This window comes from Dysidea avara, chromosome 7 (genome assembly GCF_963678975.1).
Source record: "Dysidea avara chromosome 7, odDysAvar1.4, whole genome shotgun sequence".
NCBI lineage: Eukaryota > Metazoa > Porifera > Demospongiae > Dictyoceratida > Dysideidae > Dysidea > Dysidea avara.
The window spans coordinates 16741366-16761451 of NC_089278.1; the positions used below are offsets into that span (position 1 = coordinate 16741366).

Sequence of the window (20086 nt, forward strand, 5' to 3'; positions counted from 1 at the left end):
GTTTTAAAAAAGAGGCTTCTGAACCCTTTAAAACTCTATGTGCAACTGCTATGTACAGTAGCATAATCAGATAACATTATAAACTACTCTAATAAAACAGTCACTCTTCATACAAAGAATATCTCTTTAACTTATACATTATAGTGTATAGAAACAATACACCCACCTTCCTAATTGATACTATAACACATTAATAGTCATGGTGTAAGTACAATTAAAAATGAAATGTAGCTACACTGAATGGTTGATTAATAAATTACGAACAGATTCTCAAAAGAATTAACCCTTCCCAAAGTCCCAAAGACTACCTACCAATGGACTTTAACTTCAAACTATAATTACTCCAGTTACTAGCATCTCCTTTGATGTACTTCCTCTCCAATCTTCTTTCATATACAGTCATAAAATTATAAATGTGCATATATTTGAACTACTATAGTTAATTGTCATGCTGATTGTATTCATAGTTCACCACAGATTTCACAAAAATTTATGAAATCCCAATAACATGGCTGTAAAAGAGGGTGCGTCCAAGAAAGTAAAAGTGACTGACAATTGAAGGAGCTGATACCTGGTGCAGCCAAGAATGAATGTCAATACAACTAGCAACAATTTACGAAGATCATTAACGTTGGTCCTTATCATTGACTCGTTCAGTCTTGCTGCATTCCTAGTGGATTACTTTGAACCCTAATTGGTTTGGCCACTTTTTTTTCCTCTATATACACTGACTATTAAAAAAAGGTGGCCAAATTACTAGCCAATTAGAGTTCAAAGTAATCCACTAGGAATGCAGCAAGACAATGATAAGGACCAATGTATGTTAATGATCTTTGTAAATTGTTGCTAATTGTACTGACATTCATTCTTGGCTGCACCAGATATTAGCTCTTTTAACTGTCAGTTACTTTTACATTTTGGACACGCCCTTTTTACAGCCAGGTTTTTGGAGGGGGTACAATATAATAACCAAAAGTAAGTGTTGTTGCTATTGAAATGAAAGAACTCAATTTGCCCAGTAAATACATAGAGCGATCCAATGCATAAATGGGCACCGGGGAAGTAGAAATATTGTCCCCACAGCCTAAACTCGAGCCTATACATCATTTGCATATAGAAGGTAAGTTGGTGAAATTGGCAATCTGATTCTTCAGTATTCGTGATCTTATAATGGTTGTTAACGTGAGCTGCAGTGTAATTATTCATTCTCATACACAAGTCCTGAATGTTAGACAGACCAGAACCTTTTTGGGGTGAATATAGAAGGGTCGGCGCACTAGAATAAACCCTAACTATGAGAACGTTCTCAGAAACTGTTTGTTCATTACCAACCCTGAGTAATATACGTGACCTAGTCTGGCAAAACTGGTCTTATTGTCTAAGTATCGAGAAATGCCAATTTTAAGTATTTAGTGTGTAGCTCGCCAATGGTCGAAGCTTTTCAGTACCAATTTTCATACGTTTTACACAAATTCCATACCTTCCAGAACATCCACTGTACAAGTATAGCCAACAGCTAAGTTTTCTGCCATTTTAAACCAAGGTTGACTCCATCAGGTGAGCTACCAAAGCGGTGAGTGACAGGGCCAGAGGAGGGAAATAGGCTGTTGAAAAAAATTATAAAGAGGAAGGCATAGGGATGAATTGGCCAAGTTATGGGCCATTCAGGTATCCAAACTGGCTAAAATAGAAGGAAGTTTACAGTATGCCGCATGCGACCATCCCTAGGCTGACCAGTGCTCCATTAATAGTAGAGCGGCATAGCACCAAAAAATGGGCATTTCATGCACTTTGTGATACAATTATGAAACTTTCCACACAAATTGTGCTCCTGGTGACATATGTTTTTTGATATAGAGCCATCACAGATTTGACCTTTGGTGACCTTTAGGACCATTTTTCACTGAAAATTAATCATTTTTGTCTTTGTCTCCCTGAGGCATTATTTTACACTGTTAAAACATGGTATCAAATTCAAGGTATTGATCTAAGAACCATATTGACTTTTGTTTGAAGTTTGTATCTCATTCCACTACAAAATGTGACTGGGCCTGCGAAAACAGGGCATGTGGGCACAAACTACATTCTGTCACATTACAGGTCATATCTCAGTACTGGAAAAGAATATTTGCATTCTGTAACTTGCATCATAATGCCAATTAAATGCTTACTAAGCGATTAAGATTGCATTGCCATAGCATAATAATACAAAAAGTTATGAGTGATGAAAGTTTGAAAAAGTAGGCAAAAATCATGTGCCCACATGCCCTATTTTCGCAGGCCCAGTCACAAATTATGATCATTTTTGTAAGTCATAAAATTCTTTGCCCTTGGGGTGTAAATTACTAATCGGCAAGTAATTCATAGAATTTCAAACTTAATATAAATGATCATAACATCGGAATGCAATCACCTATTGACTTCAAATAAAAGCCGAGTAGTTCATTTTAGCAGCACCTTCACTTTGAAACTGTGCAAAATGATGCCTCAGGGAGATAAAGACAAAAACGATGAATTTTCAATACAAAAATGACTGTAAAGGTCACCAAAGGTCGAATATACGTTGGCTCTATATCCATAAAATTATGTCGCAAGGAGTACAACTTATATGGAAAGTTTCATAGTTGTGTCAAAAAGTGAACAACTATTGTACTATGCCACCCTACTATAAGGCACCAGACCACTCATATGGATTGCCACTGTGCTTGGGAAAAGCAGCCAGCAAAAGCAGACTATTCAAGTCTAGCTGATTTTAACGGTCCAATTTGATAGTTTATTCATTTGGTTTTGTGTTCTTGGTGAAAAATCAAATATGCCGTCATGGGTGATAAGTCACATATATGCAGTGTTATCTAAGGTGTTTATAGCAGACAGGTGTTCAATAGAAAATCGACCCTTGCTAACTCACCTTGATACAACAAGAATTCGCACAGCTTATATCAAACTTGTAGTCCCAGTTACCTACACATGCCATGATGCTGCAACAATATACTTAAATGGCAACACTATGATTTGATTGAATGTACCAGTTTTTGGTAGCAGTGGAACAAGTTCTGAATGCTAGATAGACCAGCCTTTTTTTCAGGGCACTTATAGGTGCCTAAAAAGTGTTGGCTGCATCGAACTAGTTAGGGTCTGCAACATGAAAAATCAAATTGACTACCTAACTATTGTCATGTGCTAAATAGGCTAATTAGATAACACCAGTGTAGCAGCCAAGTTAGTCACTTTTTTCTGGTAGAAAACAATAGAAATGTCTTAAAATCATGTGATTTTTTACTGCAGCATTTTGTAGGGTTCTTTGTATGCCTTGTTAATCACCCTCAACAACGTTCAAGTAGTCTGTTTCAAAGTATCAGTCGTTTGATTTTATTGTTAAGTTTTTTTTGTAGCATAGCGTGTGGCTTTTGATGACAAAAATGTTTCTTCACACAGTAACTGTGCTGTGGGACCTTCAGCACTTGTGCAGTAAAGCCTTAATAAATAAATAATATAGGTGCCTGACTGAACAATGCTTGACTATTTGAACAGCTGATCCTTGAATCTTGTTATATGTAAGAAAAATGAGTCAGTTTATAAGTCAGAAAAAAAGAGAAAGAAAATATTTTACATTTATATATGCCTGCATCAGAATAACTCTTACAGTTTATAGTTTAAGTCACATGGCTATACACATAGCTAGTAGCAACATATATAGCACAATGAGCTATAGAAAGCATACAAGTTTTTATTTCAAAAATATTTTCTTAGTAGAGGGGTGCACCACTGGCCTATAAATGGATGTCATGATATATTTACTAGGATTTATTATGTGCTCTTTGTAGTGGTCTGTGTCAATGGACTGTTCTATTTTTGTCAATGGACTACTGTATTCTATTAGAACAACTGACTGTTCTGTTAGAGTATCTCAATGGATGCAAATTACATTCCACATGTCACGTGATCTATTTATAACTAAATCTGTGCAAAAGTGGGTTGGTTGAGTCTGAGCAACAACTTTTCAAATAATTAAATACTATATAACACCTTCAGACAAGCCAAACGTAATAGCTGTAATGGGCTACAGGCTTGAATTTTTCTTAGTTAGATGTCACTGACATACAATTCATGCATCATGGACTTACCATTATCCCCCTTTGTATCCCTTTTTTATTTGACAGTACTAGGTGTCAATTTGCAGTAGCACATTAATGGCTTCATATCATAAATGAAGGGTATGCATTGTCAAGGTTCAATCCACACCTGCATGATGAATTAATTGTTATGATTGTTGTATTATCTTTTTATGTAGTTCCTCCTCCCACTATCACTATATCACCAAGTGGTATAGTACAAATCGGTAATTCCCTACTTGTCCAGTGCCTAATTGATACAGTTGATGGAGTGGAATCCAGTTTAGTAAATATCAGTTGGATGGGACCTGGAGGAGATTTAATAGTGAATACTAGCAGAGTGGCTGTCAGTCATATCACATCCAGTGATAACACTTACAACAGAAATCTGATCTTTACCAAACTGTTTGAGGAGGATGCAGGAATATATACATGTAATGTATTAATACTTGAAACCAATGGATTAAGTAATTTTGAATTACAATCACTTGTTGGTAAGAATTAACATAGCTATTCATATAGTAATAAGGAAGTGGTCTTCTTTTAGACATGCAGTGCTAGAAATTATAGTCAGCCAACAGCTAACCTCAGACCAATTCCAGTCTTCTTTTTGGTGTACTTATTCAATTAGAAAGTGTAGAAATTCCTGACCACTGTTTGACATAATTATATTTCTAGCTGTGAACATGTAGTTATTATACACTAGCATTGGTAATTGCTGTACAAGCAGGACCATCTTCACTTTTTTACATAATTACAATGTAATGGCAAGCTATTTGCTTGAAACATCAGTACCATTCATGTATGCAGCATGCAAAGTGATGTCACAATCAGTGTTATGCCATCCCACTAGTATAATGAAACAATGTGAGTGTGCAGGTATAAGTTAAACAGCTGAACTTAGCAAATGCAATTGTGCTAATGATAATGTGCTTAACACACACATGTAAACTATGCTAAGTAGCATACCTGTTCAATCACTATTGGCACAATATATTATTCTACATCACATTATTGCCTATATATGGTCTGCTTATCTATACATGTACACTGTGTCAACTTGCTTAAAAGCTACGACATTTATTACAAGTACAAGAACTATGTGCTGAGGTGTTTGGTAGGCATGTATAAAGTGGTTATGGGTGCAGCTAGTGATAGTGACATTATAGTTGTTCCTTTTAGTAATACATCACATGTATTTCAAGTGAACTTATATAATTATAACCTACTTAGCTAAATGATACCTGCACTCCTGCTCTATATCCTACTTACAGTAAAGGGCTGCACAGTGAAACCAACAGTTACCATAGGAGAGTTACTATTAACTTTTGGTGACACAGTAAAACATGTGGTGTTTTGAAAAAGGAAGGTGCACAAGGAGAGATAAAGGTATCATAAAAAGATTCACAATAAAATGCCCAATGAGGGATATGAGAGGTGTCATAAAAAGCTTCATTCATAACAAGAAGGGAAAACATGTAACAAAAAGGTTCTGAAAAAGAAAAAAAAGGTGCAGCACAAAAAACATGTTAAAAAAAGAAATTGAATCTATGCGGATTCAAAACCACACCCGCACACAGCATCATGATTATGAAGAGCATGATTTGACCACTAACCCAACTGCACATACTAGCATGCAGTCAACTAAAAAGTGTTTATAAATGAATGGTCAAGTTGAATGGCATAGGTGCAGTCATGCATGTAGTTTATAAAAAGAATTTTGCTGAGCTTTGGCTTGGCACTCCCATCTTCATGTTGCTATAGAGACAGAACAAGAGCATGTAGTGATTTGTAACAACAAACTTAAAGTTACCAGATGATGAATGCTTAATTTCATTAAAGTCCTGTGTTGATATGTGCTTTGGTTGTCAACTTAGTGACCTGACGAAGAAGGAATGCAGACGAATAGACAGACAATTTTCAGCTTTATATATGTGACTGTCTCTGGGAAAACTGGTCTTATCGCCCATTTAAAAGTATCAAGAAACGTCGGTTTTAAATATTCAGTGTGTTGTAGCTGGCCAATGGTGGTAGCTACGCATACCAAATTTTCACACGTTTCACAACAATTTCTTACCTTCCTGATCATCCACTGAAGAAGTAGTCAACAACTATGTTTCCTGCCATTTTAGATAGTTTTTAAACCAAGGTTGTCTGTATCAGGCGAGCTCCAGAAGGGTGGGAGGTGGGGGCCCTGGAAGGCGGGCAAGATGGTGTTCAAAAATTAAAAAGAAACGTGCTGGGATGAGTCAGGCCAAGTTATAGGCCATTCAGTGCTAAGAACTGGCTAGAATGAAAGGAAATTTACAGCACAGGTCATTGTCCAACAACACGGAGCTGTACAGCCACACACAGCCATCTCCAGGTTGGCCAGGTCTCCATCAAGACCCCAGACCACTCGTACGGCTCGCCACTGTGTTCTAAAAAAGCAGCCAGCAAAAGCAGACCACTTTACTCTGGTCGACTGTGGCAGTGAAACTTGATAGTGCATTCACTAAGCTTTGTGTTTGTGTGAAAAAATCAAACTTCCTGTCTTGGGCGATAAGAACGGTTTTCGTAGATCCAGTCACATATAGAGATTTTACATACAAATAAACTTATACCTACTACTTTTATCATGGGTATAATGTAGATGTATATGTAAGATTTCTAAAATGAGTTTTACTGGCTACTGTCGAACAGTATGAGGTAAACTAAAAATCAAATCACAGTACATCAGTGGATCCTTGAAGTACTGTTCTATCAGAATAGTTACTATTGATTTTTTCATACTTTACTACCTCAACACTATAATAGTACAGTAACAGTTAGAGGAATGAATCATTACTTTGAAAAGCAATTAACAAAGTAGTTAAAACATTGTATGAAAATTCCAGATCTTACACTTCAATGTTTATTTTGAACTTTTGAAAAGAGAAAAATCATTATACTATAGCTATATCTTAGTTGTTATAATAGATTAAGTAGTGCCTAGGGTTTATTTAAACCTCTAGAAACACTATGAGTATACACTGTAATGAAGCATATGTAATTGCGCATGATTAATCACTGTGTATATAGCACAAAATATATTAATTAAGAACATTATTCTTACAGTTCCCACACCCAGTGTAACTGTGACTGCATCCAGTAATCAGATAGTCAATCAACTATTAACACTGGAATGTAATGTGACTACTGTGAGAGGTATCACCAGTAGAGTGGACATTGTGTGGAGTAGTGATGGTACAGAACTAGAGAGAGTGGAAGGAGTTAATATTAGCTCAATGACAAGCAGTACTGCAGTGTACACAGACACTTACACTATATCACTACTAACAACATCTGATGATGATAAAGTATACCAGTGTGAAGTGGTGATCAATTCTAACACAACAGTGGCAACAAACAATACCATTGCACTGGATGTGACTGGTGAGTATTGCTTACAATATCAACACATAAATGACATTTTGTATCCTATCTTTTTGACTATCAATCCTTATCGTTACTCTTTTTTCATCGACACTCCCTTTCTGTGGAACACTATTCCTCTCCGCATCCTACAGCCTAATGCATTTCAGACTGCATTTCATCCTTTTCTTTTTGTGTATAGTGCACCAAGGTATGTACTTGGTAAAATGTGATTTTTTGCACTTTGTGCTGCAACAATGTAACCAATTAGGCATACCATCTATAAATTTTACCATGCAAGTACCTCCAGTAACTGACCATTACAACATTCTGGATGATACAATAATCTTGAGCTCTTCGTTTCAAATTTGCTTAAAGCTTAAATGAAAATCAAAACCAAAAAATTGTAAACTGATTTCACTGTACTTCAAACATTGAGTGTTTAATTATTTGAATTACAATTATTGCTTGTGTATTTCTTTATGCAAAAAAATTAATTACACACTAATTGAATTTTACTGCATTTTGGATTTTTTGTATCTACTTTTGGTATTACTTCAGATCTTTAAAATCTTGATATCGATGGGTAACCTCAACACATCTATCAAAGCAAATTGTGGTATTTGTCAATATTTTAGACTTTATAATAGAAAATGTCTGTTTTTGGCAATGTATCTCCTTTCATAGATCATTGCAATAAAAATTTCATTCATAGCTATATGTGTGCACAATAGGCAAGGAAAATTTCTTACAGAGTGGATTTCGTTGTGTCCCTTTAGGGTAGAAAGCAGAAACAAAAAATAATATGAAAAATATACTAAAATTAACTTAAATTCTAATTAATGCATACCAGCATTCTGTGTAAATTTTAGGGAATTTTTGCCTGATATTTCCTACTTCAACCAGCAGTGGCAATTAAAAGTTCATAACTATAAACACATTTGTCTTATAGAATTTTGTAAAAGCCTTGGTGCCCAATACAAAATGTGTAGTGAATCCACAAAACACCATGACTGATTAATGATTGATTTGTTTATGAATTACCCCCTTGCAACCAACAACTACCATTCTTCCTTACCATAGCAGCATACAATACAGACGAAATTCACATAGCTATCTAACAAGTACAAAACTGAACACATGGATAGAAAACAAATACATAGACACAAATACAAAACAAAACACATGAAGGCAAATTGCAAAGATGATCGAACAAATTACATGAAAGCAAAACAGCACAGGAAAAAAAGTCACATTTCCGGACCAAAAATCAGCATGGAAATGTACAGGAAATGTAACTGTTGAATTTACTATATCAAACCTGGAGTAAACCTGTATACCGTAAATGTCACATGTTGTGACATTTCCTAAAACATTGGAAATTTCATATGTCTGTACATTTCCTCTGCCAAAAATTTGACGTGTTGTTAGATTTCCTGCATGCATTCAGAAATTTGACATTTACATGAGATTTTCTTAGTCAAGGACACATGGCATGCAGTGACATTTCCTACACTATCCAGAAATTTAACATTTACATTATATTTCCTAACTCAAGGACACATGGCATGCAGTGACATTTCCTACACTATCCAGAAATTTGACATTTACATGAGATTTCCTAATTTAAGGACACATGGCATGTAGTGACATTTCCTATACTATTCAGAAATTTGAAATTTACTTGAGATTTCCTTATTCAAGGACACATGGCATGCATGCAGTGACATTTCCTACACTATTCAGAAATTTGACATTTACATGAGATTTCCTAATTTAAGGACACATGGCATGCAGTGACATTTCCTACACTATTCAGAAATTTGACATTTACATGAGATTTCCTAATTTAAGGACACATGGCATGCAGTGACATTTCCTACACTATCCAGAAATTTGACATTTACATGAGATTTCCTAATTTAAGGACACAAGGCATGCAGTGACATTTCCTGCACTATTCAGAAATTTGACATTTACATGAGATTTCCTTATTCAAGGACACATGGCATGCAGTGAGATTTCCTGTACTATTCAGAAATTTCAATGAGATTTCCTAAGTCAAGGACACATGGCATGTAGTGAAGTTTTAGTCGAGATTGTCACTCCAGCTGCTGTCATACCTGGCTACTGTAACACTTTACAGATTAGGATAAGGTCTTGGTGTAACCTAAATGCAATATATACGGTGCATTATAGAGGCCAAGGACACATCATGTAAATTTAAAGAAATATCATATTTACTGGACATTTCCTACATTAACAGGAAATGTGGAAACCCAAACCCATAATGAAATAATACCTTGGTAATATAGGTTTCTTATACATTTTGCAAACTCTATTAAAGTAGGTAAGCTTAGCTATATAGTGTAATGCACTAATGCTGTCTGTTCCTTGCCATTTAGGAAATGTCCATAAATATCATGAAATGTCATGTGTCCTGAACTGGTGAAGAGGGCAATGCACACTTGGTACCATTCTGTCACCATCCATACTGTGCTTAGCAAATATGTTGACACATTACATCAAGACACATGGTACCATTCTGTCCCCATCCATACTGTGCTTAGGAAATATGTTGACACATTACATCAAGACACACGATAGTGTGTCGTGCGGCCCAAGAAGCCGGCGCGCCACACCGTGAGTATACTGACAGGAAGAAAGAAAACGTCATTTTCACACCTTTGTATCTCGGTGATAGCCTATCTGATTGAAACCAAATTTGCTGCAGAGTTGCCCGCCAGCTAGGGGAGCCTACATTCCAAATTTGATCAAGACACACGATAGTGTGCTGTACGGCCCAAGAAGCCGGCGCGCCACACCGTGAGTATATTGACAGGAAGAAAGAAAACGTCATTTTCACACTTTTGTATCTCGGTGATAGCTTATCCGATTGAAACCAAATTTGCTGCAGAGTTGCCCGCCAGCTAGGGGAGTCTACATTCCAAATTTGAAGGAAATCACTCAAGCCATTTCCGAGATATGAGCAGCCAACGTTTCGTTTTTTTTTTTCTTCGTTTTTCTTTTCTTCTTCGTCTTTTCGCACACTTGCAAAAATTGCTATAAAACACAAACGCGTGCTCCGATTTCCTTGAAATTTGGCACACAGAAAGGAAGTCCAAAGGCGCATCCTAGCATCAAATTTGGTGCAAATCCGATGAATGGTTCAGGCGTTATGACCGATTATTCGCGTAAAACAAGATCGATTTGTTGTCACGCCTACAGGGTAAACCGCTTCATGGAATGAGCTGAAAATTGCTATGTAGATGGAGTAACCATCGTAGGAGTGCCTTTTGGTGGTTTGAAAGGAATCGAGATTAAGACCACTGAGATATGACACAAAACCCAACCTGTGTCACAATTACGAGATCGATTTTTAGTAATAAAAAAGTATTAGTTTTTACGCCTACTAGGCAAACCGCTAAGAGCAATGAGCTGAAAATCGGTGTATAGCTGGAATAATCTTCATAGAAGTCCTTGCAGTAGTATAGAAGAATTGGATTACAAACCACTGAGTTATGATTCGAAAGCCAACTCCGTGTAGCAAATGCGAGATCGAGATACTCTAATAGAACAGTCACCCTAATAGAGCATTCAGCTAATTTATTTACTCCATTATAGAATTCTATTACATTACAAGTTGTTCTGTAGGGAGTTCAGCTGCAAACAGTTAATCTTATAGACAGTTCAGCAAGAAGCAAGTCACCCTGTGGAGAATTAAGCTACAATTATATCACTGTAGAGATTCAGAACATTACAAGTCCCACTGAAGAGAGTTCAGCTATAAAAAAGTCATGCACCCTGTAGAGAGTTCACCTACAATTAAATTACTCTCTAGAGAATTCAGCTACACACAAATCACTGTGCAGAGAGTTCAGCTACAAACAAATTATCCTATAGAGAGATCAGCTACAAACAAAACACTTTGCAGAGAGTTCAGGTACAAACAAATCAACTTGTAGAGAGATCAGCTACAAACAAATCAACCTGCAGAGAGATCAGCTACAAACAAATCAGCTTGTAGAGAGATCAGTTACACACAAATCAACCTGTAGAGAGATAAGCTAGAAACAAATCACCCTGTAGAGAGTTCAGCTAAAACAAATCAACCTGCAGAGAGATCAGCTACAAACAAATCACCCTGTAGAGAGATCAGCTAGAGACTAGACACAATGTAAGGAGTTCAGCTACAAGCAAATCACCCTTTAGAGAGTTTAGCTGCAAACAAATCACCTGTAGAGAGTTCAGCTAGAAACAAATCACCCTGTAGAGAGATCAGCTAGAAGAGGTCACCTTGGAGAGAGTTCAGCTACAAACAAATTACCCTGTAGAGAGATCGACTACAAACAAATCAACTTACAGAGAGATCAGCTACACACAAATCAACTTGTAGAGAGATCAGCTAGAAACAAATCACCCTGTAGAGAGATCAGCTACAAACAAATCAGCTTGTAGAGAGATCAGTTACACACAAATCACCCTGTAGAGAGATAAGCTAGAAACAAATCACCCTGTAGAGAGTTCAGCTAAAACAAATCAACCTGCAGAGAGATCAGCTACAAACATATCACCTTATAGACAGTTCAGCTACAAACAAATTACCCTGTAGAGAGATCGACTACAAACAAATCAACTTACAGAGAGATCAGCTACACACAAATCAACTTGTAGAGAGATCAGCTAGAAACAAATCACCCTGTAGAGAGTTCAGCTACAAACAAATCAATGTGCAGAGAGATCAACTACAAACAAATCACCCTGTAGAGAGATCATCTAGGAACTAGACACAATGTAAGGAGTTTAGCTACAAGCAATACACCCTGTTGAGATTTCAGCTACAAACAAATCAACCTGTAGAGCGATCAGCTAGAAACAAATCACCCTGAATAGAGGTCAGCTACAAAAAATCACCCTGTGGAGAGATCAGCTGGAAACAAATCACCCTGTAGAGACTTCAGCTACAAACAAATCAACCTGCAGAGAGATCAGCTACAAACAAATCACCCTGTAGAGAGTTCAGCTAAAACAAATCAACCTGCAGAGAGATCAGCTACAAACAAATCACCTTATAGACAGTTCAGCTACAAACAGATTACCCTGTAGAGAGATCGACTACAAACAAATCAACTTGCAGAGAGATCAGCTACAAAAAATCACCCTGTAGAGAGGTCAGCTAGAAACAAATCACCCTGTAGAGACTTCAGCTACAAATAAATCAACCTGCAGAGAGATCAGCTACAAACAAATCACCCTGTAGAGAGATCAGCTAGAGACTAGACACAATGTAAGGAGTTCAGCTACAAGCAAATCACCCTTTAGAGAGTTTAGCTGCAAACAAATCACCTGTAGAGAGTTCAGCTAGAAACAAATCACCCTGTAGAGAGATCAGCTAGAAGAGGTCACCTTGGAGAGAGTTCAGCTACAAAGAAATCACCACCTAAAGAGTTCAGCTACAAAGAAATCACCCTGTAGAGAGTTCAGCTAGAAGAAGTCACCTTGTAGAGAGTTCAGTTACAAAGAAACCATCATGTAGGGAGTTCAGCTGAAAACAAATCACTCTGTATAGAGTTCAGCCAGAAAAAGTCACCTTGTAGAGAGTTCAGCTACAAAGAAGCCGCCATGTAGAGAGTTCAGCCTCAAACAAATTACCGTGTAGAGAATTCAACAACAAACAAATCGCCCTGTAGAGGGATCAGCTAGAAGAAGTTACCTTGTAGAGAGTTCAGCTACAAAGAAACCATCATGTAGAGAGTTCAGCTACAAAGAAAGCACCTTGCAGAGAATTCAACAACAAACAAATCGCCCTGTAGAGGGATCAGCTAGAAGAAGTTACCTTGTAGAGAGTTCAGCTACAAAGAAACCATCATGTAGAGAGTTCAGCTACAAAGAAATCACCACCTAAAGAGTTCAGCTGCAAACAAATCACCCTGTAGAGAGATCAGCTAAAAGAAGTTACCTTGTAGAGAGTTCAGCTACAAAGAAACCATCATGTAGAGAGTTCAGCTACAAAGAAATCACCCTGTAGAGAGTTCAGCTAGAAGAAGTCACCTTGTAGAGAGTTCAGCTGCAAAGAAACCATCATGTAGAGAGTTCAGTTACAAAGAAACCACCATGGATGTAGAGAGTTTAGCTGCAAACAAAGAACCTGTAGAGAGTTCAGCTAGAAACAAATCACCCTGTAGAGAAATCAGCTAGAAGAGGTCACCTTGTAGAGAGTTCAGCTACAAAGAGACCGTTATGTAGAGAGTTCAGCTACAAAGACAGCACCATGTAGAGAGTTTAGCTACAAACAAATCACCTGTAGAGAGTTCAGCTAGAAGAAGTCACCTTGTAGAGAGTTCAGCTGCAAAGAAACCGTCATGTAGAGAGTTCAGCTACAAAGAAAGCACCATGCAGAGAGTTTAGCAGCAAACAAATCACCTGTAGATAGTTCAGCTAGAAACAAATCACCCTGTAGAGAGATCAGCTAGAAGAGGTCACCTTGTAGAAAGTTCAGCTACAAAGAAATCATCATGTGGAGAGTTCAGCTACAAAGAAATCACCCTGTAGAGAGTTCAGCTAGAAGAAGTCACCTGTAGAGAGTTCAGCTGCAAAGAAACCATCATGTAGAGAGTTCAGCTACAAAGAAACCACCATGGATGTAGAGAGTTTAGCTGCAAACAAATCACCTGTAGAGAGTTCAGCTAAAAGAAGTCACTTTGTAGAGAGTTCAGCTACAAAGAAACCATCATGTAGAGAGTTCAGCTACAAAGAAAGCACCATGTAGAGAGTTTAGCTGCAAACAAATCACCTGTAGAGAGTTCGGCTAGAAACAAATCACCCTGTAGAGAGATCAGCTAGAAGAGGTCACCCTGTAGAGAGTTCAGCTGCAAAGAAACCATCATGTGGAGAGTTCAGCTACAAAGAAATCACCCTGTAGAGAGTTCAGCTAGAAGAAGTCACCCTGTAGAGAGTTCAGCTACAAAGAAACCACATGTAGAGAGTTCAGCTACAAAGAAACCACCATGGATGTAGAGAGTTTAGCTGCAAACAAATAACCTGTAGAGAGTTCAGCTAGAAACAAATCACCCTGTAGAGAAATCAGCTAGAAGAATTTATCTTGTAGAGAGTTCAGCTACAAAGAAACCATCCTGTATATAGTTCAGCTATATTTTAAGTCACCCAGTAGAGAGATCAGCTGCTAAAAAATATCCTGTGGGGAATAATGGGCATGTAATAAATATATGTATATAATTTGTATAATTACTAATAAAATCAAAAATAATTGAAGTATTAAAAATCTTCTATAAGTTCTTTTCTTCTTCCTGTGGTAAATAAAAAAACACATGGGTTAAAAAAGCCCCAAAGCCAGCCATAGGCTGACTTTGCAGTATACAAATACAAAAAGAAGTGATATCTAATCAAAAACAGCCAAGCTGTAAAAAAAGGTGCGGCCCCCAAAAAGGCCATGGTGAAAAAAGATGTGAAATCCAAGGTGGCGGCCAAGAAATGGCTGTGATGGTAGGTTAATGGTAAAAATTTTAATAATGACAATTCAGGTGAATTTTGTGCCACTTGGTCTTGGCATCAAATTCACCTGAATTGTCGTTATTAAAATTTTTACCATTAACCTACCATCACTTCCATTTCTTGGCCGCCACCTTGGATTTCACATCTTTTTTCACCATGGCCCTTTTGGGGGCCGCACCTTTTTTTACAGCTTGGCTGTTTTTGATTAGATTTCCTAGACAGGAAATTTGCATTTTGACACTACCTATCCTGAGTGCAGGAAATGTAAAGAAATTTATGAAAATTTGATCTTTCCTATGTTCCAGAAATATCAGTAAATTTCATCTATCCTGCATTAGGAAATGTCAAGAAATACCATCAATACTGCTATTAGGAAATGTCATGGAAATTGTGCCCTATACTACTTCAGGAAATGTCAAGGAAATGTGCAAATTTCATGAACACTGGAAATATACAGAAACATGGAATTTCTGTACATTTACTGTGGATTTCCAAATACCTGAAATGCAGCTTTTCTTCCTGTGCAGGTTAATTGCAAAAGTAAAATTCTCATCATTAGGTAATCTGTTCCATAACTCAGTGGGAAAATCCCTACATTGGTATGTTATAACAATGATGCCAAAGTAGGGATTTTCCCACCGAACTATGCTGTAATACCAAGAGTTTTCATATTTCAGAGTACTTTGCATCCTCTGCAACCCTGCCATTTTATACAGGTTTATGCACATGGGTGTGGTCGAATCACAGGTGCTCACATTGTGTGCATGGGCAGTGATAAGGTGTGAACCAGCTGGGGTTCAAGGTATTAATGGCAAGCTTTAGGTTAGAATATATAATCATGAATGGTCCTTGTGTACGTAAGATGTATGCCACATATTCTGTTGCAGCAAAAGTCACTTTGTGTGCCAGGTACTAAATTCAAAGTTAAAACCTTATAGTTATTATAGTACAAGAGTATATTCATAAATGCCACTAAATTGTTCTCAGCATGGACTCATATGTTTATTCACATTATCCCAGACAGTGTTCAACACATGTGGTGATGTGTACTATCAGGCAAAGCACTTTTTGCTTGTGTTGGAATTTCTGGAATTTCTGGAATTTCTGTACTAACTTTCTATCATACTTACAGTTCCTCCTCCCACAATCACCACATCACCAAGTAGTACAGTACAAGGAGCTATGGTTGGTGATTCCCTATTTGTCCAGTGTATAGTTGATACAGTTGATGGAGTGGAGCCCAGCTTAGTAAACATCAGTTGGATGGGACCTGGAGGAGATTTAATAGTGAATACTAGCAGAGCAACTGTCAGTCAAATCTCATCCAGTGATAACACTCATAATAGAAGTCTTCACTTTACCTCCTTGTTTGAGGATGATGCAGGAATCCACCAGTGTTTTGTGCTGATACTTGAAACGAATGAGTCAACTTCATTTGAAATTCAAGCACTAGCTAGTATGTTCGTATATATGCAAACATGTTAGTTACTATATAGGTATAGCTACATGTACGTAACTGTGGTATGTATGCCAAAGAATTGTGCCTAAGCAGTGTTTCACTATTAAATCTAACCATATGTGCTTAACAGGCAATATGAACTTAATAACCAAGTGTGCCTAATATCCTGAGTCTACAGTAATTGGTTTAATTATAATAAATAGTAGTTAGTTTCTTTCCAAAAGAAGAATTCAACAGAATTCTTGGAATCCCATGGTTCTGCCAACAATGCATAGTAAAATTGTTTTTTACAGTTCCCACTCCCACTGTCACTGTTACTGTCCCCAGTAATCAGATAGTTGGTCAGCCATTAACTTTGGAATGTAATGTGACTACTGTGAGAGGTATCACCAGTAGAGTGGACATTGTGTGGAGTAGTGATGGTACAGAACTAGAGAAAGTGGAAGGAGTTAATATTAGCTCAATGACAAGCAGTACTGCAGTGTACACAGACACTTATACTATATCACTACTAACAACATCTGATGATGATAAAGTATACCAGTGTGAGGTGGTGATCAATTCTAGCACAACAGTGACAACTAACAATAGTATCACACTGGATGTGACTGGTTAGTAATGAATAGTGATTACATTAAGGTTACGGGATACTGTAAACCCCACATGTACACTATCAATCATTTTTCATGATTAGGGGTTTGATTTTTCTTAATCCATTGTTATCAAATACTTATACATTCTTAACTTCTCATTAATCGACATGGAATTCAAATGTTGTTATGGAAACATGAGTTGTCCCCATGCCAATTAGTGAAAACTATGAACCAAAAATCAGACCAATGAAGAACCATGAGAACTTACTAACAATTCTACGATTTGAAGAACATCACTTGTGAGGGACTGACAAGAGGATTTGTGAATAATGTGTATAGTTGCTGAAATATGACTACAATATGGCCTAAAGCAAGACACTGTGGTCACAAAATTTAATTGATATCACAAGCACTAGAAACATTATTTCTAACAAAAGGCTCCATCAGGACCTAGACAAGAAGCCAAACTAGTAGTCTGTTTATACAAAATGTTAACAACTAGTTTGACAGTCCTGATTTTTGGTTCAGGAAAATATCACCATTAGTCAGCAAAACTATGCTTGCGCTTACAGGTGTGCCAGTTGCTAAGTGTGTTGTTTCTATGTTATTTTGTACTGTTACGTGTGTTTTCTTGTACCTTGTACCTGTCCAGTCAGCGTGCTATGATTCTCCCAACAATTTAAGCCTGTTACCAGCTGATACACAACACAACAACAACACCATGCAAGCCCACCTTAATTACGTAATAAATTTTTTGTTTGACAGTCGCTCAGTATTCCGTAACCTTAAGAAGTGCTAAAATGATAATTACATAACATCTATAAGTAGAACTTGAAGAATAAACATGCTTTGCTAGTTATTAATTCTGAATTCACGCTATTGCTTATTTAGTCTATATGCACATGTGCACATCTCCAACATATTTCCAGCTATATTTTATGGCAATTGTACTATACATACAGTTCCTCCTCCCACCATCACCGCATCACCAAGTGGTACAGTACAAGGAGCTATGGTTGGTGATCCTCTACTTGTTCAGTGTATAGTTGATACAGTTGATGGAGTGGAGCCCAGTTTAGTAAACATCAGTTGGATGGGACCTGGAGGAGATTTAATAGTGAATACTAGCAGAGTAACTGTCAGTCAAATCACATCCAGTGATAACACTTATAATAGAAGTCTGATCTTTACCAAACTGTTTGAGGATGATGCAGGAATATACACATGTAGTGTATTAATAATTGAAAACAATAGATCAAGCTCTTTTGATCTACAATCCTTTATTGGTAAGAATTAACATATTCATGTATTATTGGTAAATCAATTCAATGACATACAGCACCTGTAGATCATGTGACTGTATGTATGTAGTGTAGTGTGGGGGTTATCAAGTTACGCTTGTGTAAAGGCATTAGTCAGTCAGTCAGTCAGTCAGTCGTCAGTAGAAAATTCCACTAAATACATATTTAATTTCACAGCAACTTTTTGGAAGCATTTCCAGTCATACTGAAGACACTTTTGGGCTTGGTTAACCAATACTGCCAAGGTGCCATGAAGGTATTGTGAGGCTGGTTTTAGGGTGATATTTTTGGCCAGAAAAGCCCAAACCTTCATGATCCCTGCTACTGTACTGTATGATTATTTCACCCAAACTAGCATAGGTAATAATTTGACATTAATATGTTAAGTGTTAAGCAAGAATTATTGTGAATCCCAAAGTTAAAAACTACCAGAGTCTTTATAACTTTCACTCTGCTACAAATAAGCATTTTTAATCTACTTTTTTATAACACAAGTATTTGGTTAGTGTGTGTTTTGTAATTATTCTATCCTTGGGCTGGTAGCCTTCAGACACAGGCAATTGGAAACAGTAGAAAGTGAAAGCCAAAACTGAAAACTGAAATTGTTCAAAACTTGTAAAATTGGCTCACTTCTTTACAAAAACTGCCTCTATTATCAGACCACATCATTATAGTGACCTAGGTTCCAAATATACTTCATGACCACATCAAGTACGTCTCAGGTAAGGCTAACTTCATATTCTTATTATTATGACCATATTGTTATAGTCACCATTTCAAAAATATCATATCCCAGAAAACTGTGGTGGATTTCATGACTTTGTGTGCAATGTCAACTATTGAGACTAGAGTTTCTTGTCTCATTTTACTTTAGTGAACTGATGTGCGGCACAGTATACAAGACACCTATGAGATTAACATAATTATTAATTGGTATAAATAAGCACTGTTAAAAATAGGGTGTAATCCAATCACCTTTGGGGGAGTTCTAACTGCTGTGTAAATTAAACTCCTTTGAAGGGAGTTGTAGTACTCCCCAGGGGTGCTCTAGGAGCAACTAAAAGTTGTTACAAGGGCATTGCAACACTCCCTAAGGGTGTTCTAGGAATAGCTATAAAGGTGTCACGGTACACTTTAAAGATGTTCTAGTGCTCTCCATGGTGGCATTTTGTTGAAAAGAAATGTAGGCTTGCTATAGCATTCCAGTAACCTTCATGTTGATTTCAATTTATACTCAATGACTACCAACAACAAAGCACATTAGCAGTACGCAATAATATATTTGCAACACCTTATACTTACCACATAGTTGATTCCAAGTCACTCTTATAGAAGTTAGCAAACTGTACTTATAACCTAATTTTCAATAGAAGCATCCAATTGTGGGTTTCAATATACCTAGGTGTAGGCAAACACCCTTACAGTGGCTTAGCTATTATTGGGGAGTAAAATGACATTTGTGGTGTTCAACAACACCCCAAGTGCTACAATACTCCCCTAGGTTGTTGTAAATACCATGGGTGTACATGAACACCTTTACGATGGGTGTACCTGTAACACCTCGTTTTAACAGTGAGATCTTAACTTGATGTACACCATAAGTTATAGCTCTGAGGCCAAAGTCTGTATGGCCTAATAAACAAGGTTAGCTAGCTATATAGCTAGCTCTCATGATATATCAAGACACATTGTAATGTGTCGTGTGGCTAAGAATAC

General features: G+C 37.1%; 1 protein-coding gene across 1 annotated transcript in view; it reads left to right on the top strand.

Moving 5' to 3' along the window:
- Positions 1-20086, top strand: part of LOC136260774 (uncharacterized) — a 192834-nt gene that overhangs the window by 73198 nt on the left and 99550 nt on the right. Inside the window, exons 7-11 of the mRNA XM_066054640.1 lie at positions 4292-4606; positions 7209-7526; positions 16150-16473; positions 16770-17087; positions 18032-18355. Coding sequence (XP_065910712.1) covers positions 4292-4606; positions 7209-7526; positions 16150-16473; positions 16770-17087; positions 18032-18355 — 1599 coding nt within the window. The remainder of the gene's footprint in view (positions 1-4291; positions 4607-7208; positions 7527-16149; positions 16474-16769; positions 17088-18031; positions 18356-20086) is intronic.